Source organism: Falco cherrug, chromosome 8 (genome assembly GCF_023634085.1).
Source record: "Falco cherrug isolate bFalChe1 chromosome 8, bFalChe1.pri, whole genome shotgun sequence".
In the NCBI taxonomy this organism is placed as follows: Eukaryota; Metazoa; Chordata; class Aves; order Falconiformes; family Falconidae; genus Falco; species Falco cherrug.
In genome coordinates, this window is record NC_073704.1 from 25,359,122 (window position 1) to 25,382,985 (window position 23,864).

The 23,864-nt window shown below is 53.3% G+C and overlaps 1 protein-coding gene across 1 annotated transcript in view; it reads right to left on the reverse strand.

The window, feature by feature from the left end:
- Positions 1-568: 568 nt before the first annotated feature.
- Positions 569-23,864, reverse strand: part of SLC4A3 (solute carrier family 4 member 3) — a 34,928-nt gene continuing 11,632 nt past the window's right edge. The window contains exons 6-23 of the mRNA XM_055718192.1: positions 23,205-23,416; positions 17,083-17,234; positions 16,273-16,453; positions 15,584-15,719; positions 15,305-15,479; positions 14,803-14,899; positions 12,866-13,050; positions 10,618-10,831; positions 10,069-10,290; positions 9,590-9,738; positions 7,978-8,172; positions 7,324-7,530; positions 6,614-6,703; positions 4,858-5,024; positions 4,230-4,483; positions 3,732-3,901; positions 3,076-3,249; positions 569-2,326 (exon numbers count right to left, since the gene is read on the reverse strand). Of these exons, the coding sequence (XP_055574167.1) occupies positions 2,249-2,326; positions 3,076-3,249; positions 3,732-3,901; positions 4,230-4,483; positions 4,858-5,024; positions 6,614-6,703; positions 7,324-7,530; positions 7,978-8,172; positions 9,590-9,738; positions 10,069-10,290; positions 10,618-10,831; positions 12,866-13,050; positions 14,803-14,899; positions 15,305-15,479; positions 15,584-15,719; positions 16,273-16,453; positions 17,083-17,234; positions 23,205-23,416 (3,058 nt within the window). The 3' untranslated portion in view covers positions 569-2,248. The remainder of the gene's footprint in view (positions 2,327-3,075; positions 3,250-3,731; positions 3,902-4,229; positions 4,484-4,857; positions 5,025-6,613; positions 6,704-7,323; positions 7,531-7,977; positions 8,173-9,589; positions 9,739-10,068; positions 10,291-10,617; positions 10,832-12,865; positions 13,051-14,802; positions 14,900-15,304; positions 15,480-15,583; positions 15,720-16,272; positions 16,454-17,082; positions 17,235-23,204; positions 23,417-23,864) is intronic.

A 23,864-nucleotide genomic window follows, 5' to 3' on the forward strand; every position in this document is an offset into this window, starting at 1 on the left:
GGTGGGACCACTGCCTACTCACAGCAGCAGCTCACAGGAGAACACGACTGGAGGACATCCAACCCATCAACGCATGGGCTGCAGGCAGCCAGCAGGTCAGGGGGACCACACTCAGCTCGGCTTGGGAAGAAGCGTGGAGGGAACGCATGTTTAATGAGATGTTTCTTCCATGCTCAGCCCGTGGCCCTGCCATTCAGCGTGTGGCTACAGGCTGGGTAAGGAGGTGGGCACAGATCACTGCTGAGCACAGAGGCACACGCATTCACAAGTGTATGGATGCAAGCAGGCACGACCATGCGTTTCTGGTTAAATATGGGGCTCAGCCTCCCGCTTCCAGCACCAAGCATGGGGGCTCCAGCCAGGCCCACAGTAACCAGCCTGCTTGGTGATGGTGGTGGAGAGCCCATCTCCGTGCCGGTGGTGGGTGACAAGCTGACAGTCCCCATTTCAGCTGGGGCCTGCTCCCTCACTGGCTGCTGTCACGGGCAGGAAACAGTTTTCTGTCAGGGAATTTCAATGAATTCAATTTATTGCCAATTAACAAATAAAAGCAGAGAGCCAGACATGGTTCCTGTGAAGAGTTTATTGGTGTAGCTGTTTCCACTACAGTCAGAGGAGTCACAATGCACAGCGACAACAGGCCTCCTACACTACATGGGGAGGACAGGACACACACGGCCACAGACACACAGAGACACTGTCTCTCTGCCCCGGGGCCCTGCAGGGGGCCAGGCTGTGGGGCAGGAACCTGCTGCGGGGGAGGTTTCTCTGGTGGGATATTTCTGCAGCCTCCTGGGGAAGGTGCCAGACCCTCCTGGTAATGAAGCACCCACCATCTCTCGCAGGAGCCAGGCTGCTACGTGGGAACCGGACCAGCAGCTTGCCCCAAATCCAATAATGAAGTGGGCATCCCAGCCTCCTCCAGAAGGCCACTCCAGCTCCAACCATCAGGGAGAGGCTGGGGTGCCATCTCCTCTGGCACCACCCTCAGAGCCGCCAGGGGCACCGACAGCGGTTTCTGAGGCAGCTCTGAATGAGGGTTGCCAGCCCAGGGTGACCCCAAGGGACAGCCCAGCTAGGCGGAAAGATGTTCGGAGCTGCCCAGAGGTGACGGGGGCTGTGCTGGGCATGCTGCATGCTGCTCCTTCCCACTTGGAGGGCAGCCCTGGACATGAAAGGTCACCCTGGTGTGGCAGCAGAATTGGGGCTGGGGGTTTCAGTGACTTCTTTGTATGGCTGCAGGGAGCCAGACCCAGTGGATCACTGCACAGGGAAAAGGAGGGGACCCAAAGGACTGTTCTGTGCTCCAGCACTACATCTCTTGTATAGGGTTTGGTCTCAGGGATAGGAACATGGGGATCAGGAACTGGGATGCAGCCCTGTGATGAGTTTTTACCCCTGCAACCTTGGTGGAGGTGCAGAATGACACAGGACTCCTCTTAGTCCCTGCAAGAGGGCAGGCACTCAAGGCTTCAGGATACTTGTTTGTTCCCAGTCTCCCCTCCTGGTGCAGTTTTCCTTTGGGAAGAGGGTTGGGAAAACTGGATGGAAGCAAACAGCCTCCCCCATGCTGAGCAGGAGCTGAAAACAGTCCTGTGAGAGGGTGACTGGACAGACGATGGTCTCAAGGACAGGGCCATGGTGCTGGTCCCTCTTTGCCCATCTGCCAGGCTGCAGCAGCCCCGCGGGGGCCAGGGGCTATAGCACAGGCCCAGCGTGAGGCCTCCTGGAAGAGGGGCAGAGGGAGCAGGAGCAAGACATCTGCCAGCTGAGCAAGGAGGCTGCTGGCCTGTGAGAAACCTAACGGCTGTCTGCAGGCAGCATCAGCCCATCCCTGTGACTGCTCGGGGGCACATGGTGCTGAGACACCCAAGCTTCATGGTAGCAGAGGGGGACACAGTGGCACCAGCCGGAATAGCTCCCCTTCACCACCTGGAGACCAGGCACAGGCTGCCTCCAGAAGAGATGGGGCAGACCCCTGACCCACGGGCACTTGGGACCCACACAGCTTGGGGATGTGAGAGGCATCTCTCAGCCCGCCAGGTCCAAGAGGAGAGAGACTCACAGCCTCTGCTGAGCAAGTGATGGGGCAGCAGGAGGTGGGGCTGCCTACTGCGGGGCTATGGAACCGCCACTTGTTGGTCCAGGCAAGACATTGCGTGACTCATGGCAAGTCTCCAGTTAGTCCTTGGGAGGGATGAGCAGGCATGAGTGGCCTGTCCCATGAGTGGGGAGGGCAGCTCCCAGCTCACACAGGCATATGCAGCTCGTTGTACTCGTCCCGGCCGTCTTCATCGAAGTTCGGTTCCGCATCCTCTGAGTCCAACTGGGGAGAGGCAGAGACCGGGCTCTGAAGGCCACAGCCGCCCCCAGCGCAGGATCAAGCCTGGCACGGAGGGATCAGTGCACCGCGAGCCAGGCAGCTGGGCTGCGCTGGGAAGACCAAAGCTCTTGCTCCTTCCCTTTCCAACAGGCCCCTTTTTTGCCCCTCATGCCCACCCATGTGTCCCCAGTCTGATGCTCTCTCTTGTAAGTGTTCCTGTTTGACAGTGCCCCATCACTGGGGCTTTGTCCAGCACAGCAGCTCCTCCCTCCTGCCCTGCTGGCAGGCTCCAGGCTGCTCTCCAACAGAGGCTCAGGATGTTGGCAGCAGCAGAGGAGCTGCCAGCACCCTGGCACTGTGATTATGTGCTCCTGTGCCAAGCAGCCACAGGCTCTGGTGTGCTGCTGGGCTGTCCTTGCTGCTGTCTCTGGGGAAATGGGGTGTCTCTGTATAAATAAGCCATAAATGGGGAGGAGGATGGAAGAGGAAACCCTTTTTCCACGCCTCTGTGTGGTAGGATCTTCTGTCTCCTTGCCCTCGGGTGCCCATCCATCCCACACTGCACTCCCAGGGCTACAAGCTCTGAGGAAGCCATCCACCCCACTACTGCTGTTGAACAAAAGACCCCCTGATAACAGCAGGGAAAGCCAAGGCTTTTGCAGCCCAGGATCTCCCAGCCTTTCAGTCTGTCAAACCTCCTGAACCTCAATCCAGTGTTGCAAGGTACACTGTGAGGACAGTTATCTGCTTACCGCTTTGAGCTCCCTGTCATGGAAGAAGCGGGGCAGCACGAAGCGTCGCAATGGCACTGTCATGATCAGGACAAAGGGGAAGGCCAGGGATGCCACCGTAGATTTTACCACCCAGAGCAGCACAATGCAGGCCAGTTGAATGCAGGTGAAGAGATTCATTCTCCAGGTCTTCACCTAGGGAGATAAATCCAGCCTGAGAACACATTACCCTTCCACACAGATTAATGAAGACCCAACTGACAAAACATAACCCTCCTGCACAGCACAGCACAGTAACACAACACTGCTGCATGCTCTCCCTGCCTGTACTCCACAGCAAAGTAGAACTCCAAAACACATCAGCCTCTGTGCAACCTATGTATCCACCTAGCAGTGCAATGTCCCGACACCCGCTCAAGAGATGCATTGCTCCTGTAAACAAACAGTCTGTCCATAACAATATCCTGGCAAGACACTCCTGTGCACAGCCTACCAGCACGCCATCCCAGCATTGTATCACCTCTGTGTACGGCTTGCACTTACTTCTTGGCACAGGCTTGCAGCCAAGGCAGGTCACCAAGCCAAGCATCCCTCTAGCAACACACCATCCTCCCCTCGTCTGACTCTTCCTCCTCTGTTCCTCATTACCTGGTTCCTCGCAACCTGCCTTCTCTCACCTTGACAACATAGATGTGGTCAGGGTGGTGCTTGGACGGCATGAAGATCAGGAGCAGCCGCTCGTAGAGCTGGATGCCAGTGAGCGATGTAACCCCCATGTAAAGGAAGATGCCGAAGAGCACAGCCAGCGGGATCTGCCGCAGCATGTTCCCCATCACAATGGACAGACCTGCACAGACAGAGCTCAGGGCATGGTGTGTCCCACACCGCCCCTCCACAAGGCACCTCAGCCTCTGTCCCTCTCCTGCCTCCTCTCTGTCTGACCCAGGGTGCAAGGGAAAGGAAGCTCCAGAGGCGTCTAGCTGGAAGGGTTGCAGAGATGGACTGACCATGGGGGGTACCGAAGGCTGCCAGGAGAGCTCAGCATAGGTGGGGGCAGTCCTGCAGCAGGTGGGCAGAGCACAGGCTGGCCTGTGGGCAGGGGCACTGCCAGGAAATTCAAGTGGTGGGCCCTGACCTCCCCACCCCTCAACTCCTCCACCCAAGCAGAGGCTCACCAACAAGGGCAGCAATAAGCACTCCAGTCACACGCTGCTCCTTCACCTCCTCGATCTTGGGCTTCTCCCCAGGTGCAATGGCCTTGCTCATGACTGTCAGGGCGTTGACATGAGTGACGGAGCGCACCGTCGCCGCAGTCAGCCAGGGCAGCCCGAACAGTGCACAAAGCCCCCCCATAGTGCCAATGAGCAGCAGGTCCAGGTGGAAGCCAGAGCCTTTCAGCAGCTTCCTCTCCTTCTTGCTAACAATCAACCTGGAAGGAAAAAGAGCCTAGGTCAGTTACAGGCCCAGCCCTGTCCCCAGGAACAGCACTGCAGCTGGAGACAACGTTCACTCCCTGGAGAGAGCACACATAGGGACAACAAGGAGATGGCTGAGAGAGACGGTGACCATCAACCTCAGGTTAGAGGTTTCATCCTGTGCTTAGCTGAGGCAGGTCTCCACCACACAGTATACCAGGCAGAAAGCCAACAGATGATGGAAGAACCCAAGAGGGTACAGTCTGAAATGGCCAGGACCTTGCCCTTGCTGTCCTGCTGGGATGCCAGGCGCATCTTCACATGAATGGCACAGCACCTGCTTGCCCAGGTGTTAGTGATGGTTGGCGTTGGCAAAGGAGGTACTCACGTAGTGATCTGTGTCTCCATGAAGATAAGAATGAAGACCAGGAGGGCAGGGATGGCAGACGCAAACATCATCCACAGCGGAAAGGTCCCACTGCTGCCCATGGGGTGAATGAACCAGCCACGCTTGTGAGGAGATGTGACCGACAGACCAGAGGGGACATTCAGCTTCTGGTGGTATAGCCGCAAAACCCAGCAGTTACTCATCAATACATACATACCCACAGCCTCACACAGGACTAGCCCTGATCCTCTTGGTCTCCCTGGTCTGAGCACCTCAGATGATGGAACAGGCACCCTGACCCAGGCAGAACTTTCTCATGGACAATCCCCTTCAGTGAAAAAAATCCCATGTCCCCTAACATGGGCCTGTCTCATTTCCTTTCAGCTATTGGAATTTCTTGGGGTTTGTCCAAGAGACCACGGAAATATCTTCCCTAAGGAAGCTTGCTCCTATGTTAGTGCTTGCAGACCATGGTTAAAGCACTCCTTCACCTCTCCTTGGAGAAATCAAGTGTCCTGAACTGCCTACCCTTCTCCGAGGTGGCTTTCCAGACTTGCCAAGCCTTTTCTGAGACAGTTTTCAGTATTGTTTTTGCAGTGTGGACCCCAGAAGTGGTCACATTCTCTGGAAATGACCTCACTGATCGTGTTCAGAGGGAACATCATGTTTGTGCTCCCATCAGAAATCACACAGGCTCCTAGCTGTATACTGTCCCGACCCTGTGTTCACCAGCATTTGAACTCTTGGCTCTGCGCTGCTCAACAGCAGTTCTTGCTATCTGCCTGCGTGAGCACTGCAGGGAAAGTTTATGATTTGCATTTATGTTAATCAGCATAAGTATGAATAATATTCCTGGAATGCTTGTACTTGAGCTAAGCTGTGTAACCAAGTACCGTTTTCTCAGAAAGCTTTGTACATATGCTGAGTTAATACTGAAATGAGAATGCTTTTGATATTAATTGTCGAAGTGTAGAAGGGTATGAAAAGGATGTAACAAAGTGCATGATTTTACTAACATCTGATAAAACCGATTTTTTCATTGAAATTTAAATGAATAATGCATTTGGATTCCATTAAGCCTTGTGCTGTCGATAAAAACCTTGCATGCTGAACAGGAACTACTTTTCACCCTCTCCCCGATATTAGTTGAAAAAAATGCCAAAACACAAAGATATAACTACACATCTACTAAAAAAGGGAGAGGAAAGGAAACCTGTGAGATGGGTTTGTTTGTTAACATTTAAGTTTGTGCATAAACTGGGAAAGAGATCATTGTGTTTGAGATAAAGTGATCAAAATATTTAGTAGCCTACAATCAAGCAGACTATAAACATGTTAAGTAGTAAATCCATGACAAGTACCCTGCTGAAACTACTCTACATACCACCCCCTTCAGCATGTATAACCAACCAGTTTATGTCTTGTTGATCGTTTGCAAGTTTTTGGAGTTTCAAACAAGGAACTAACTGCACTGAGTCTCTCTGGCCCCCTAAAGCCTACCCTACTAACAGCTGGAATATCAGAGGACTACTAGGGCACTCCAGTCCCTGCAGCTCTGGTCTCAGTCTCAGCCAGACCCTTGGAGCTTCCCTTCAGCGTGGGAGTAAGGACAAGGGGAGCATCTCTGTTTGCTTTGTGCTCTTATGACTAAAGAGGCAGGAAATCCAAATCGCCCACCACACAAGAGCAGGCCATGGTGCTGCAGGGATCACTGCTGGGCTGAAGGAGGGGCTCTGAGGGTGGCTCTGGCACCTACCTGCGTATATGTGTCAGTGATGGTGTAATCCACCAGCACCATGACCAGAATGGAGATGGGGATCCCAAAGTCTCCAATGATCCGCCGAGCCTGCAAAACAAACACCCTTGCTGGCAAAGGGAATGCGTCAGCTCCATGCACTCACCCTGCTACAGGGAGCCTGCAATAAAGCGAAGCCCCATACGGGGCCAAGCACCACTGCAATTCTGAGCACTGATGACGAGCAGGGCAAGGGAGCCCAGCTCTGACCCATAGGGCTGCACATCCCACTGCCCACATAACATAACACAGTCCTCCAGCCACTCTTAAGTGACTGACTCGTTGCGCCTATTGGCCTATTCAGATGGTGCTCCAGGTATTACACAAATGCCCTGGATGTAGAGAGATGACCAAAGGGAAAAAGTTGTAAGCTCTTCTTCCTATACTCTATTTTAACAGACTTCTATCCAGCCAATGGAGCTTTCCCAAGGTCCAGAGGACTTTTCAGCAAAGCTCAGTGGAGCAAGACAGTGCAGACACCATCATGAACAGCCAGCTCTGGTCTGCAGCCTCGGTCAGGCTACCATCCCTTCTGCATGGTATTCAAGGGATTGCTGGTGTTTCTTTGGGGTATGGTCCAAATGCTCTGGAGGACAAAGGTCTGCAGCAAGAAGCAGTATTTGTTTGGCACATTCCTTGTCCTTAACATCTGGGTCCCACAAATTTCTCACCTTTCCTCCTAAAAAACGGCTGTTCTTGAACTTGCGCATAAAGAAGGCAATGAAGAAGGTGCCTAGCATGAGGATGAGGGAGAGGAGAGCAGTGTTGGGCTGCATCCTGATTCCCAGTGACATTGCATCCGCAGAGAGCATGCTGGCATTCAGGCCGCTCTGCACGTTCGGTGGGTAGAACTTCAGCAGAGGATGTTCTGCAAACACCTAGGCAGGTGAGAGAAGCAGCAGGCACTGTCACCGCAAGGAGGGGCAGGGAGCACTGTCACTACTGGGGGCAGGGGGAAGCGGAGGTGTTCTGCTCTGTGGAGAGGTGAGGGCGGTAGATGGTGGGTGCGGATAATCCCAGCATCCGTCACCTCGCCTCACAACCTACCCAGCTGGAGAGGGCTGGGGAGAGAAAAGTGGCCCCTCTTTAATGCCTCCTGCAGGAAGAAAAGGGGAGACAGATGTTAGGGCTCATCCTGCCAGCCTCTGTGGTGGCACAGGGGCCAGATGGGCTGCGGCATGAGAGGCCAGCAAAGAACTGCTCTGCAGAACACCTAGGAAAGCTGTGGCTGAGCTGGCCCTGCTCCCCTGCCTCCTGTATGCTAAAGCAGCAGGTTCCTGGGGGATCAAGAGATGCAACAGCCCATCTCCCCGGGGAAGGTTCACCTTGTACAGTTTGTAGAAGGTCTCGTAGATAAAGATGAGGGAGATGAGGAAAGCAAAGATCTCCTGGGTGAAGGGCGAGATGTAGCGCACCAAGAAGCTTCCCTCAGCTGCCACGATAATGAAGATGAAGACAATGAGCCACAAACCAATCCACACTCTGCCTGTCAGATACTCAATGCCTTGTGTCTGGCAGAACTGAAATGGAAAGGGGAAGGTGTTACTCAAGGCGCCCCAGGCTGCCTCCCACATCTGCTTCCCATTAAGATCAAACACAATCCTGGAAAAAAGCATCTGCAACTACTTGGGCATCCAGCACAGAGACAGTGAATTCGGGGCTGGAGTCAAAGGTAAAGTCACAGACTTTGCATTAACACCAGCCAGCTCATACCAAGCAGGTCTTTACTCCTCCAGTCTTTGTAACAGTGCCTCCTTCACTCTCTGTTGAAGCCACCCCATGCATGACGCTCTCCATCCCACCCACATGGAGGTGCCATTACCCAAACAGCTCTCCACTGCTCTGTGCACTCACCAGCACAAGCCCATTCCCTGCAAAGGAGGGCCTGAGCAGCTTGCTATGTCCCACTGCATAAAGGCTGGGGCGTGATCCCAGCCAGCGCCCTGTGTACACACACGGTTCTGTGTGTGTGGAGAAAAGCCGCAGGCTGTCACCACAGAACAGACCATCTCCACTGCCTCTGCTCACCCACACACAGCAACAAATCACATCCCTCCCTTCGCAGCCTTCCTTGGTACCACCACAGACAGTGCCCTCACGCAGGGCAGAGGCACACCTTTGTACATAATGACTAGGCAACGCAAAAGCAGTCAGTGAGAAGTGTGGTCACAGGAGAGCAGAGAAATTCCCACTGTGCAATGGCATCAGCAGCTCCAAACTCCTGACACACCAAGGTGAAAATCTAGCTGTAGGAAAAAACAGGCTTTAAAAGCCCAGACATGCTAGGAATCAGAAAAAAGGAGAAGGATTAGACCCACTGCTTGGAGGTACAGTGACATAGGGACGCTTTTAACAGCAAAGAGATCGTGCTACTTGAGAAAGAAACCTGTCCATCCTGGATGGCCGTGGTATCTCTGCACACACCCTTGGGCTCATCCCGAGGTGGGAGTAACGTACGTGGGATATCCCAGATGGGTGGTACACTGAATGTTGCTGGTTTCCCATACAAGGAAACCCAGACACAGGTAAAAGTCGTGAACTAATCTTCAAAGGAAGCCCCAAGAACAAGGAAGTATTACGGACTAGCATTTTAGGATGCAGCGACAAGTGCTCATTCTGCCAGGATGGGCTACAGCACAGGGCTGGAGGAGGATGCTCCCCTCACAGTCAGCAGGTAGAGGAGTGCTGTTACCACTGTCACACCTCAAGAGGGTCAGCCCCCAGGATACAGCAACAGAAGGCAGAAGTCCTTATGGCATGACCTGCCAAGGGTCAGCAGAGCCAGGGCCAGCCCCAGCTGAGCTGAGGGCAGCCTGGCAGGACCCAAGGAGTTCACCCCACCAAAGACCATTTGGAGAGCTGAGAAATGCCGGCTGCCCTCTCCAGCACAAGGGCAGAGCGAGCAGGTGCTAAGCACGGACACTGCCTCACATGTACCTTGTAAAAAGCTTCTTCAAACACCAGCAGAGGCCCTGAGAAGCCAATGACCAGGAGCGGCTGGGCTCCGAGTAAGGAGAAGAGGATCCCTAAAACCGAGGTGGAGATTATCAGCTCGGAGACCCCCATGAGACCCTCAGTTTTCTCTCCTGGGAAAGAGAACAATGTGTGAGTATTACAGCCTGGGCACAGGCACCGTCACCACAGGCAGGCAGGCTGCAGACACAGCTCCAGATGGAGGAGGCAGGTCCCCATCCCATCAGTCAGAGGTCCCCTGCATTGGGCAGGGAGCACAGAGGGAGCCCGGGGAGCCGAGGCTGGAGAGGCCAAGTGGCAGGGAGGGGACAAGGCAGCAGCAGAGGCACAGCGCTGCTGCTCTCCCCGAGCAAGCAGCACCGAAGCCCACCCCAGCACAGCATTACACAGACACAGCCAGTGTCCCAGCGTGCAAAGAGCAGACCAGAAAGCAGGCCCATTACCTAGGAGTCCCCCGAAGGTGATGGCAGGAGAGAGAGCAGCAAAGTAGATGAAGAGAACGGCTGCGAGACACTGGCTGTGCAAGGCGTCTCTGATGTCACTGAGGTATTTGGGGTACCTGCGCTTTATGTCCCGAACCAGACCTCCAAAAAATATCCCGGTCCGCTTCAAAGGATCGTCCTCAGCTTCCTCCTCTTCTTCCTCAGCTTTCACTTCACACAGCTCTGGAGGTGCATGGAGGGCAGGGCTTGAACAGGGGAACGCGTGTCCACCCTTGGGCTGTCCCTCTCCCCCATACCCCATGGAGACCTTCCTCCAGCAGCACTAACCTGGTGGGCCCCCTGCGACTGCACATCCCACTGCCTCCAGCCACCCCCAGCTGCCAGAGCTGCCCGCAGCCACTGTCCTGCTGCCCCCTGCCCTCCTCCCCACTGCCCACTGCAGGAGCCAGGCCCCGCTCACCCCTCTGCCAGGCTCTGTGAGGGGAGGGCCCACTGGGGCACGCAGGGCACTAGGCACAAGCTCTTTTGCCCAAATGTGAGTGGAGAGACCTTTGGCTTCCTGGACAGCCCCCTCCTTCATGGACTTCTGCTCCCTCTCCTTCCTCTTCCTCAGCAGCAGCTTCTGGAAGGTGGCAATGGATTTAAGCAAGTCTTTCCCCTCCACCTCTGATGGGGGGATGACAATGCTGCAGTCCAAGAACTCATTGATTGCGTTGAGGAGGTCTTGTCGGTCATCTGCCATGTATGCAGCCTCATGGAAGTGCTGGGAGGGGCAGGGAAAGAGACAGAGAAGGTTCAGACCAGACTGCACCCAGCTACCTGCAGCCTGGAAACACGGCGCTTGCTGTGACCATACAGTAACATCCCGCTCCTCCAGCCCACTGCCTGTCTCACTACTGCCACTCTGTGACCCACACTCCTAAATTCCTCCTCCTTGTCCATCTAGCCAGTGCCCCTCACCTAATCCCATGTCTTCCCTCCTTCCCCTGCCCACCCTTTCCAGTGACCTCCTTGTTCCTGCTTTTCTCCCACAAGCCCCACTGCTCCTGCTCAAGATCTTGCTCCTGCAGCATCTCTGCCAGACCACAAGATGCCTCTCATGGGACCTCTCCATCAATCAAAATCAGATCTGTGCTTCCCAGCTAGTCCGGTGCCTCTCGTTCCCTAGGATAGATGCTACACCTGGCCAGCCTGTGCCTCTGTTTACACCAGATCACTGCGGCTGCATCAGGCCAAGATCCTTCTCTTTACAAGCCCTGCGTGCCACTGCTTGGTCCCGTAGGGCTCTTGTTCAGAGCCCGGCTCAGAGTTACCAAAAGCCAGGCACCACTTCTCCTGTCCCTGCAGCTCAACATTAGGACTCTGCAACAGACCAATGTCCTCCTAGTCTGGTCTTGGGTTTATTTTGAGAGAGAAGCTGGTGGAGCCCTAAAGCACTGCAGGTAAAGCACAAGAACCAGCACCTGAGCAGGGAGCATGAGAGACTCTTGGGAGTGTCCACATGAGAGAGGGAGGGAAAATAGGAGTCTACAGCATGAGGGAAGCCATGCAAAGGAAACGAGGCAGAAAAGGGGAGATACTCCTGACAGCGAGGGCAAGATGACAAGGAAAGACTCTAAAGGAGACCATGAGGGGACAGCACTGCTGCGGAGAGGCAGGGAGGTGCTGCCAAATGGGCCGAAGTGCTGCGCTGCCTCTGGAACAGGCCTGCAGAGAAAGGGCTGGAGGAAAATGAACAAGTGAACAGCCTGTAAAGCAGGTAGGGAACAGCTAAGGTCCCTGCAGCACACAGACTCCCTGGAGCCGTAGCTTCGAACTGTAAATGATACCATACTCTCTTCGTGGCGCCAGCCACCATGTAACCTTGCTATGGCCAGCCCCGGCTGCGGCAGCCGGCAACAGAGGAGCAGAGGCTCAAATGAGTGAGATCAGCCCACAAATGTAGTGCTGAAGCTGGAATATGGCACCTCACCTCTTCTGGCTAAAAATATGGTCTCAGCTGAGCCCTGTGCAATTTCTCGGAAGGGATCTTTCAGCTGGGAGCCCTTGTTGTTCACAACCCACCTCCAGAACGGACCTTTTAGTTCCCAGTTCAGGGAAAGCTGTGCACTGGTGGCAGGATGGGCAGTTACATGGGACCAGCCAGGAGGACCCTGTGAACCTCTGATACTCCTGTCCTGGATCTATGCAGATGCTCAGATTGTCTTTTCTTTGCCCTGAACTCTTTACAAGGATAATGTAATTTCACTTTCCTGCCATCTAGCCAGATGGGGGACTTCTAGCAGTACACACATTTGGTAGAAAAACCTTCCTGCCTCCTCACGTCTCCTCCTGCATGCCTGTGCTCCTCTGCATAGATGCCCCAGTCACAGCACTCGGCTAGAAAGCATCTGACAACAGCCCCCTGGCATCGCTGTGTCTTGTTTTTAGTGTGGCCTGGGACAGGCATCATGGTCACAGGCACCACTCAGCTTCCCCGCCTCTCCATTTGTGAAACGTCTACTAAACACAACTCCTCTAATCTTGGGCGGTCCTTCACTCCTGCTTCTACATACAGCCCCTTTCTTCACCCAGCCTAGCACTCTGTCCCAGCCAAATGTCTGTCCTACTCTTCTGTACCGAAGCCTTCTACCTTGGTCAAGCCAGGCTGCTCTTAAAAATCCCAGGTGTTCACACCTGCCAGTCCCACCCAGGCCTTTGCACAGCATCTCTCAGCACTCTTGTCCCAAGACTGACTTCTGAGGAGCTACTGGAGCTCCCTTGCCTGTGCCAGCATCACCTCCCGTCAGCTCCTCACCTTGTCAGACATGAGGGTGGAGATTGAGCGGCCAATTTCATGGTAGTCCATGTTGGCCTGACTCGGTCCCAGCAGCACAAAGATGAATCTGACAGGAATCGGGACCTCCAGGACAGATTCCAGGAAGACAGCCTCATTTAGTCGGACAAAAGCCATAGTTGGCTGCTCCAGAAACTGCACACAACCTGCCAGGAGGCAATGTTTTGAGCAGAGTTAATCACCGGGGTGAGGTGTACTAGGCTGAAACAGGGATTTTGAGGGTTCCCACAAGCCCTGCAGTCCCACACGTGTCTCCAGACCACTGTCACAGTGTGGAGCTTCATGCCAAGGACTGCCCCAAGCTCCCTGTTCAGTCACCACTCCCCAGCAGTGCTACTTTCTTTAACTTCCCAGTTCTTAATCTCTTACAGGAGGGCTCTAGTTACACTATAAGGGGCTAACATTAAATCAGAAGGTTGTTTTCCACTAAGCCACTGCCTTACGGGAGAAAGTGTCTTACATGTTACCTTTATCAAAAAAACTTCTAATCTCATCAAAGAATGAGATCAGGTTTGCTTGACATGACCTATTTCCCATAAACCTCACTGCTTGACAATAATTACATTCTTATCCTTTAGTTCTTTATTAATTGAATTCCATATTAGTTCTGCCATTATGTTGGCTGTGAAGGACGTCAGGTTAAACAACCTACAGGTACTGGATCACTGTCCTTTCATTCTTGAGCGCTGATGCTATGAGCTTTCTTCTGTCTTTCTCGTATGTTCTCTCTATTCCTAGACTGGCTGGTGATTTGTTTTAGATGAAAACGAGCCAGTTCTCTAGAGACTCATAGGTGCAAAATGCAGTTTGTTTTACAATGTCCGCATCTCATCAATGCTTGGCAGCCTTCTCAGTTCTTAACAGATTGGGAAGTACTCCCGCATCCTCCGACACACCAGCCGCTTCCTTCCCATACCGAACACAAATGTTTATTGAATACTTGTGTTTCTCTGACATTATTACTGATCTTTCTGCCATCTGTGTCCAGCAATGAGCTGTGTTCTGTTAGACTGGCAAATCTGGGCTATCTGAGTGGCCAAGTGAATCCCAAGACACAGTCTTACCTCAGAAATGGCCAGTGTTTAGTTATTTTGAGCATTCAAAGTGCATCTATGAAGCTGATTTGGCCTCATCATGCTTAAGTATCAGCTTGGTTGCACTGCCAAGCTGCTTTGCCTCAGCTTTTCATCTATTGGATAGGCAATGACATTTATTTATCTTGTAGCGTAGCTACATTTGCTAAGATGTTAATGACAGCAAAGTGCTGGGAAAGATTACTCTTGTGGTCAGAAGGAACCAAACCCACTGATGCTCAAGCCTGCCTGCTCACAGCCCTCTTGTACAGAGAATTATCTCCTGGCAGTGCTATGGCCAATACCTGAGACCTTGCCACCAGCCAGGCCCCGCTTCCATAAACTCAAAGCTCCCTGGCACATACAACCAGCAACCAACACTGGCCAGGAGCAGGGCTCAGCTGCTGGCAAGGTGTGAAGAGGCCAGACGGAGGGCAGCAATGGCCAGATAACAGCGTGAAGCCCAACAGCAGTCAGTGCCTGGCCATCAGTCCCTTGGGCACCACCGACCCACTTCTGAGCTGCAAAACGGGATGTTCTGGTAAGCATGGCAGGACTTTCTCCCCTAAGCTGAGCTCCAGCTCCCAACAGCAGTGTCTATCAACCTCTTCATTTAGGAAAAGAACTACCCTGGCACCCCATACATTTAACACAAAACGGGTGTTGTCACCAAAGGAGAGAGCATACAAGGTTCCTTCCCCAGCTGAACTTTGGGAACATGTACAAGATAACTGAACACCCCTCAGGAGGGAGGGCACAGAGAGCTAGGGCCAGAACCTGCTCTAGTCTCTTTTGGGGCTGGGGACTCTACATGTTGCCTCTTACCCACGAGGACCACTGTGGCCTCTGCATCTTCAGGGATCTTCTCCATCAGCTTCAGGTATTTACGGTGACCCTCAGAGTTATGGAGATGTGGGTTTTTCTGCCAGGGAAGAATACAAACAAGTAAGGATGAAGTCCCTGTGCCTTGGTCTCCCTACACAGACTTGCACCCCACTGGCATATCTGCACTTGGGCTTGCCTCAGCTGCATGCCCAACACCCTGCTTCACCGATAAGGCACCCTCTCAGCAAAGGCCACCCTGCAAGTGCTACAGTTGTTGCTGCCATGGAAGCTCAAGCAGACATCTGCATACAGTGTGAGGCTAAAATTAGGTCCCAAAATCATAATGCAGCGACCCAACTACAGCACTCCAGGTGATCCAGGTGAGCTCAGCCCTTGCAAGTGCAAGACCCCCCCATGAAGGTTGGCACCAAGGGCTGCCGCCAGCCAACAGTTGTCCCCAGGGTGTGGAGAAAGAAGCAATAACCCCTCATGTCATCCTCACCTCCTTGCACTCGGTCTCATTGGCCTTGGGGTCAGCCATCTCAATGCGCTCTTCCCCCATGAGGGGCACACAAGTGTCAGTGGTGTGGTTGTGATGGTGGTTCCCCACGATGGAGTTCATGCTGGAGCTGGAGTGGTTCCTCGGGAAGAAGCCCTCTTTCTCATCATTTGGGTGGCTGAGGGGGAGAGTGGTGGCCATGAAGGGACCCACCTCCCTTGCCACCTGGGGCTCACAGACAACCCTCCAAGCCCTGGCACCCCTCAGCCACATGTTACCCACCTGTGCTTCAGCAGCAGGGCACGCAGCACGTTGGCTCGGTCTTCTGCTCTGATCTGGTCAGAGATGATCATGGTCTCCACCATGAGGTGAGCAATGCCAGGCAGAGTGGTCTGCTCCAGGTCAAGGAGGACAGCACCTGCCAGCAGGAGGGGAAGAGCCCTGCTCCTAGTGTGCAACACTCCCTGCCACATGCACATTCTGGAGACACAGCTGTCCCACCCAGAGCCAGGCTTTGAGTGGGGTACAGGTTCTCTCAGCTGAGAAATGCCCCAGGTCCAGGTGTCCCATGTCCTCTAGGTAAACCCTTGTCCCAAGAGAACCCAAAAGCTCCAGGATGCACTGGTAGCTCTGGTATCTCCCTCTCATTTTGGTGTCCCACTCTGACCAATGTTGCCTTTTCACAGCAAAGATGGGTCCAAGACCTGCTGGCCCAGGCACAATTGGGTGTTGCAGCTGCCATGTGCCTGAGAGCAGCAAAGCAGAGCAAGGAACCAACCCAGGCACCCTTGGGCTAATGCAAACCCTGGCAAACAGGCTGCAGGATGGCTGGTCTCCACAGGCTCTATATGGAACCTGGACACAAACACTGTTGGAGTGTCTCTTGTGAGGGGCCAAACAGCAACAGAAGCTGTCCAGCAAAACTTGTCCCAGAGCAAGACACAAACCCTGGCCTGCAGTTCCTGACTCACCGTGGGCAATCGTCTTCCTGAGCTCCAACAGGCTGCGGAAGGACAGTGAAGCCACATGGGGTTTCCCCCACCTTGCTGTGTCCTCCTCCACATCCTCCTCAAACTTAATCCAGCGGGCTGTCTCCCTCCAGTGCATCTCCTGGTTTTTATCCACCACCAGCTCATTCAGCTCCACAAACACCTAATGCAAATTACAGCGCGGACATGAGACTTCCCCTGATACATACAGCTCTATCAACAATATGCAAAAAGCCTCAGGTTTTTGCTTGGTCTAAAGTGCTACCTGAACAAGCCTGCCTTAGTTAAACCAGAAGTTTAGTGAGCAGAAGCAGCCAGGACAAATATCACTGGAAGTGTGGTAGGAGTTTCCATCAGTCCATTCCACCAGCACAAGAAAGCTCCAAGTCAGATGGCATGGGCAGAGGAGAGAGAATGATGCAATCCCGCATCCCTTTCTATCAAATTGTGACAATTTTGTCCTCTGCCTGCTCCTTGGTTTCCCCCTAGATTTCCCACACTTACCAGAGATGGTGATGTTACAATGCTGCCAACTTCCACAACAGCACTACCATTTCTGTGACTTTTTAATGTCTTTCCTAAGGTCAAAACTTTTTTGATAAAATCTACGCTTATCTTGAAAAAAGTGTATTTTCAGCCCTCATGACAACAGGTAAGAGCTTGAAATGTCACCCCCAAGGCCATGTAAAGAATTAATTATACTGAAACCACATTTATCACTTTATAAAAGTGCCTGTTTGTAGTCCTGACTTATGGCTTCTGAAGAAGTGTGGGAGGACAGCACATGGATACCTCATGGGGCTTTCTATCCAACTTCTTCTTCTTCTTCTTTTTCTTGACAGATGGAGTTGATGCTAATTTTTTGCTTGTCCTGGTGATCTGACTCCGAGATGGTTTTTTCATCAGATGCCTCCTCACACCTGGGTTATCTTCAAAACGGTGGCCTAAAGATATGGGAAAGGAAAAAAAAGACCACCAGTTTGTCTAGTGGAAACATGCTGTCTGGGAGAAAAACACATCCAAGGCCACCCTTCTCTCATTAGCTTATGCCAGCAAAGCTCTGGCAGCTGGAGCGCTCACTATCATCATCCAGACCTTTGAAGATCCTTCCTGCCCCATCTGCCTACTTTAAGCTCTTCCAGATGACTGCAAGCTAATTCCTTCAAGAACAAGGCTTCCCACCGGGCTGTGCATACACTGGAGCATCACTGCAAAAGCTTTTATTCATGGTTCCTGAATAAACGGTGCACTGACCCTCCCCATACTCCCTCAACAAAAAGCAACCTGAAGCCTCGGCTGCACAGCTCTGTGCCCAGACAGCACAGACAGGCACCTGGCTGGGGCTCATTTCTCCCACTGGAGGAAGGCCTGGTGCTCAGCAAGCATAAAGGGCAGTGAAGGGGAAGGATATTTAGCTGCTGGTCTGGGAAACACATGGAAATATCAGTGACTGTTTATTTAATTGTGCGATGAGACTGTAGGATAACAGCGCAGACCAGGGCTGGCACGGAGGCTGGGCAGTTAACTCCAGCTATGGCTGTTTCTAGATGATCCGCAGTGCTGCTGTAATGCCTCTGAAAGGTCTGCATTACAGAGTTCGGTTGGCTGAAGCAAAACCTCCTGAAGCCTCCAAAGAAGTGGCTGAGGCCGCATTAACGACCCACCACCAAGCTACCAGTGCTGTTGGCAAGCCAGTGCCCACCAAAACCTGGCCACAACTGTGCCAGCCCCTTTTGCAATGCCAAAGAAACAGCACCTGGGAAACAGTCTGCCACGGAGAGCAGTTTCCTTGGACACTACCCAGAGACAGCAAGTGTATCTTCCTCAGCACAGACAGCCCATGGGGATGGGGAAAGCCTCAGAGCCTGGCTCCAGGATAGGCAGACTCGCCCAAGTAGACCACGGAGTCAGGGGTTTTGCTTAGCTTCGGTCTATCGAGGCTTACTGGTCCTGCTTGTAAGGCAAAGCCAAGGTCTTCTCCCTAGGGGAACAAGGGCAGCTCTCCATCAGCTGGGATGAATGTTCAGTCACCACGTACCTTTCTGCACTTAGCTTCAAGACCTGCAGCTCTCAGGCCATGAGAGGTAGCAAAAAGCACTGGGTTTGAAGGCCAAGTGGTTGCTTTGATGTTGCAGGAAAACATCCATGCATCTCTGGCATGGAAAGGCACATCCAGCAAGGCATACCATGGCCTTGCTCCTTGGAAATCTGGGTCACTAAATTAAATATAAAATGAATCGATACTGAGCTTCAGGGCATACTCCCCCATTGGCTGCCCTGCTGATGCACATCCTGCTGACAGCTGGACTCCTCCCTGCTCCACTTACTGCATCACAGCCTCGATGGGGACCAATAACTGCCCACCGCTACAAACATTTCTGGGAGCCAGGCACGTGTCGGGCTTCCTTGGGCTTTTGCATGGATTTCTCAGTTCCTGCATGCAGGGCTGCCACTTCATCATACTTGGTATGCGTTCATGCATAAAACAAACAGTCCACCAGGCAGACGATCTTGGTATCTGGCACTTTGCTCCAATCCCAGCACCTTTGCTCTCTTTCATGCACTCTGGGACTCATTCTCACCATGTCCCTGGAAGACCAGGACCAGAGGACACTCTGTCCATCAAGACCGAGCGCTCACCCAGAGCATGGCAAGCCTGCCCCATGGCGATGACAACCTGCTACACAGTGCTCTTCAGCAACAGCCCTAGAAAGCACACCCAGGCATTCAGTCTCAGACACCAAATGGCTGGAGGACAGATAAAATGAAAGGAGCCAAGTTTCCTTCCAGCATCTCCAGTGACTCCCACACTTGCTGATAGGGAAAGGAGCCCGAGTGCTGCAGGCTCAGAGCAAGCTGGTGAAAGCACACCTCCAGAGCCCTACAGAAGACTACGGAGCAATCCACTTTGCTGCTCTCCCTTGGCAGAGCTTGTGGCCACTGAGATGCCTGCTGGGGGAGACAAGTCAGAAGCAGAGTGGACATGTGGGCTTAATTTAGGAAGAGGCCACTGGCTTTGGGAGTCCCATGCAGAGCCCAGCTGAGGTACTCCAGGCTGCTCTACAGAGAACCCTTCTGTCAGATTGGTGCTTTCCACAAATGAAAGTCAAGCTCAAGTGAGCACCTAAGTCTGGGGTCCTTACTCAGGATGGGATCTTGGACTGAGACCAAAGGGTGATGTGCCCAGGGCACAGCTCTGCCCTTCTTGCTTGAAGCCAAACTCTCCAGGGTGAGATTAAATAGCTGAGGACAGCTCTTGCTGTACCTCCTCTCCAGTGCTCCCCAGGAGCAGAGCACAAGACAGTGACAGCATCTGAGGACAGAGAGTGATTCCTATCGTAGCTCCGCTACAACAAACCAGTACGGCACTCTCCCATACAGCATCTCCTACAGTCTCCTCCAGAAGATCTTGCCACACTGGCTTCCACTGTCAGACTTCTTGGGATGACCAAATCCCTTTTCCACCAACCTAAACCCGAAGATGACAAATATGACTTTACAATGGTTAAACTCTTCCTCCGACAATGCCTGTGCTAGTCAGTTCAACTCAGCAGGTGACTGCCTTCAATTCCTGTGTTAGCTCCTGCTTCCCTCTTTTCATTAGTCCCTATCCACAAGCAGGAAGCCCAGAAAGAAGCACCAAGAGTATTTGTATCGGTACCAGACAGCAACCTGCTAGCATCATAGCATGGGTGCGCACCTCCCATGTACCCCAATGGTTAAGTTAGAGCAAGAAAAAAGAGATTGAAACCCCATCTCTTAGAATGTTTAAAATTAGACTAAGCAAAATGTTAATCAACATACAGTAAGTCACAACCATATGCTGGCTTCTGGAAAAAGCTACTGCCCTGTGCTGTGCAGAGTCCAAGTCTCCCCTGGCTGATGCTGAGTCCAATGTGATAGGGAGAGCTGGACCCCAGCTCATCCCTGCTGCTGTCCTGCACTACCCACTCTCCAAACACTAAAAGGAATGCAAGGAGACCAGCTCAGGTCCAGCAAGGACTCTACTCTGCACAAAAGCTATTAAATTCCTCCTGGATCTGAGCTGGTCCTGGAAGAGGTACCCCATGGAGTAAATAGCTGGGCAAGTGGCACTGGCTGGACGTGAGCTGGCTGTGCACAGAACTGACTCTGGTGTCTCAGCCATCTCTGCCTCCACTATCTCTCTCTGTGGGATTAATCCACAGCGTGGATTCATTGTGCAAAAATAATTAAGAGTTGACTGTACAGCACATCCTATTTCAAGCACCTGCGGCATTAGCTGTAGCCATCAATGAACGCGTTAACTGCTAGCAAGTCAAATTTTCCCACTACGTAAGTGATGAGCACCACACCTTGCAGAAGTGATCTGCACCTTCTCCCTTCCCATGAATAGCCATCCTTTCCTGTGTGAACCTGGGTCAATTTCTCACACTTTTAATGTACAGTTTGCTCAGCTCAGGACAGCTGATGGAGCCAGTCTGCTCCAGGGTTCTATTTTGAACTTTGCTGCTATTATATTGTCTATCAATTTACAGTTAACAAGTAGCAGACCCAGCCAGAAGCAAATCTCCACTCGCTGGTCCCTGCAGAGGTACACAGACACATTTCTTACCCAAAGGCTTGTAAAGATGGGATGGGCCAGCTGGGAAAGAGAACATGATGCTGGGATGGGGAGGCAGGGCAAGTAGTGTTTTGCCTGAGATCACACAGAGACAGAGAGGCTATGGCAGAGTCAGAAGCTGAACCGAGGCATCCCAAGTCCCTGTTGCAAGCACTCTGCCTCCCCGATCCTGAGTGTTAAACTGGTAAATGGGCTAGTTCTGGGGTCATGTCACCCTCTCATGTGCACTCCTAAAATCTCTTGAAAAATTAACACACGATCTGGATGAGGATATTTGGGCAACTGCCACAGAGCTATGGCTATGAACTGTCCCTCCCAAGCGACACACAAAGCCACCTTTTCACTATGAGTTACCACCATCTGCCGAGGAAGGACCGCCTGCACAAGGTGGGAGCAAGGCTCCGGTTTCTGCACAGTCCCCGGGACAGCTCAGACATCCAGCTCTCTGCACAGGATGCACGGGTATGGAAACAGATGCAGAGAACAGAAAGACGTTCTTTGCTCTCAGGATTCCTATTCTCTCCTTCCCTGCTTTTCCCACTCTCTCTTCCTTCCTCTTTTCCCCCTTCCAGACACCCCAGCCAGCCTACCACTAGGTAGTTTCACAGCCACACTCAAGCCTGCAGGCACAGAGATTAGTTATTTTTTCCTCTAGGCATTAGGCTACGGTGCAGAGCTGAGAACCTGATACCCACCTCCGCTGTCAGATCCACAGCTCAGCTTGAATTCCAGCAGAGCAGCAGCACACTGTCACCTTGTGCCACAGATGGAAGGGGAAATGGCTCTGTCCTTATATACACCTCAAAGGAGCTGCTTTTTCCCTGACCACAGCACGGGCCACATCCTGATAAGCACAAACAGCAAGATGCAGCTGCCTCTGAAGCTGCTCAAGCGAGACACACACAGGGAAGCACCTCAGCACTATGACACAGATCTGTACAAAGACCTCAGACAGGCACACAAGACAGCAGGCAGCTCCGCCGGTGCCCCCAGGCACACAGTGGGGCAGACCGGCAGACCGTACTGCCTCTAAACCAGGAAACCAACCTGACACGGAGAGGGTGCAGACAGCAAACACAGGGTGGGGGATATGCACTTTAGCTGGGGGCTCTGAACTACAGCTTCAACCGTGAGGTGACTGCTCCAGTACTTACTGGTGGGCTCCCCGCCTGGGTAGCCAAGATGGTTTCTGATGGCTTCCCATAAATCATAGTCTTCAAAATTGAAGGCAAATTCATCGAAGTCTTCATAGCCGAGCGAGTTGCGAATATGGGTGCTTATCGCTACCTCCGGGCTGCTGCCCCCTTCCGATTCCTTCGCTGCCTCCTCTCTGTCTTGAAGGGTTGTCATTTTGTCCTTGTGAAGGTCAGGGGTCAGGCACCATGAGCCACTTGCCTTCAGAGGAGGGGCTGGGGTAGCCAGATCGATGTGTGGAAAGAAAGCTACCCCACAGCAGGGGCTTCACCGCAGCCCCAGGGCCAACCTCTGTGCCTCGCTCCCCTCTTCGAAGGGCACGAAGGTGCCAGCTGCAGCAGCCCCAGGGGATGGCTGAGGCCCCAAGAAAGCTGACTCCACCCAGGGATGCTTCTGTGGGGGACTGCCCCCCCAGCTCCTCAGGAGCAGGGTCCTCGCTCTGCTGCGGGGTCTCGTGCCAGATGCCCAGGGGCACAGCGCCTGTGGCTCGGGGACAGCCAGGCTGTGTGTGCAGCACCGCTTCTCTCCCTCGCTCCCCTCTGGTGTCTCCCTCCCTCTCCAGCCTGCAGAGCAACCTATTGAATTCTCCATGTCCTCTGGCCCGGAGCGTGCATTTCCATGACGTCTCTTCTGTCTGCCCTCACGCCGCGCACAGGGGCAGTCCCCCTCCGAGGCACTCCGGAGAGGGCAGCTGCCTCTCCGCCAGGAGACCAGAGGAGAGGGGAGGCTCCTCGCCTCAGGTTTTCTGCGATGCCAGAGCTGGCGTGTCGCACAGAGGGCTGATTGCTGGGAAAGTGTGTCAGGAGAAGAGAGAGCTGGGTCTCAGGGAGACACAGGGAGCCCTAAACTGGAAAGGGCAGTGGGATGGGTGGAGAAGCAAGCATCCATGGGGTGGGTGTGAGTAGAGGTGCTGGAAACGTGGGGATTGCTGCTGCAAACGTTGCAAAGCTGACAGAGGAGCCAGGGCTGGAAAGGCAGAGGCTGGGGGACAGGGGGATGAGGACCAAGTCCTGCAGCAGGCTGAGGACCACGCCTGGAGCTGCTAGGGAAGGGGGCAAAGCAGGGAAAAGCAAGGGATACACACACTAGTAACATAGGTAGTATTGCAAAGCCTCACTTTTCATGCCGTCCAAGTCAGCAGATGCCAGCATCTGGGCTTCAGCCTCGTCCGTGGGGACACGCTGGTACGCTGCGCTCTCCAGCGTGGTCATGCTGCCAATGCACATCCTCTCCTTCAAGTCATAGGTAACCCGTTGTCCACTTGCCACCTGGCCCCAGGGCTTGCGCTTCTCCCATCCACGAGACAGACGTTCTCGAGGCCCAGGGAGGCTGTAGGAACGAAAGAGTCTGATAGTAGCAAACAGGGTGAATGAGGATGGGCAATGGCCCCTTGTGCTGAAGTCCCTCAGCCCAGCCCTGGCCAAGAAGTCTGTGAAAAGGAGCGCAGCCAGGAGCCACCTATCACAAAACCTAAATGCTTCCCCTTCTGCTCCTCCTCTCTCCCAGAGAGGTTCAGCTTGTGGTCAGTGCTGGGGACCCACCTCTGAGTCAATGGCCTCACGGTCCCCTGACTTGGCCGACCCTCCTGGGGCTTCTCAGCCTGCAGGTCAGCAGGACAGCGCAAGTTAGCTGGGACCAAGGGTGCTTCAGCTGTGCAGCCCAGTGTCCCCAAACCTGCATTCTGGGGATCCCACGGACACAAGGAAGTCACAGGAGTCCCAGGGAGTGACTGTCCCACCAGAGAGCAGTCATGCCACTCACAGCCGCTCCCCCTCCA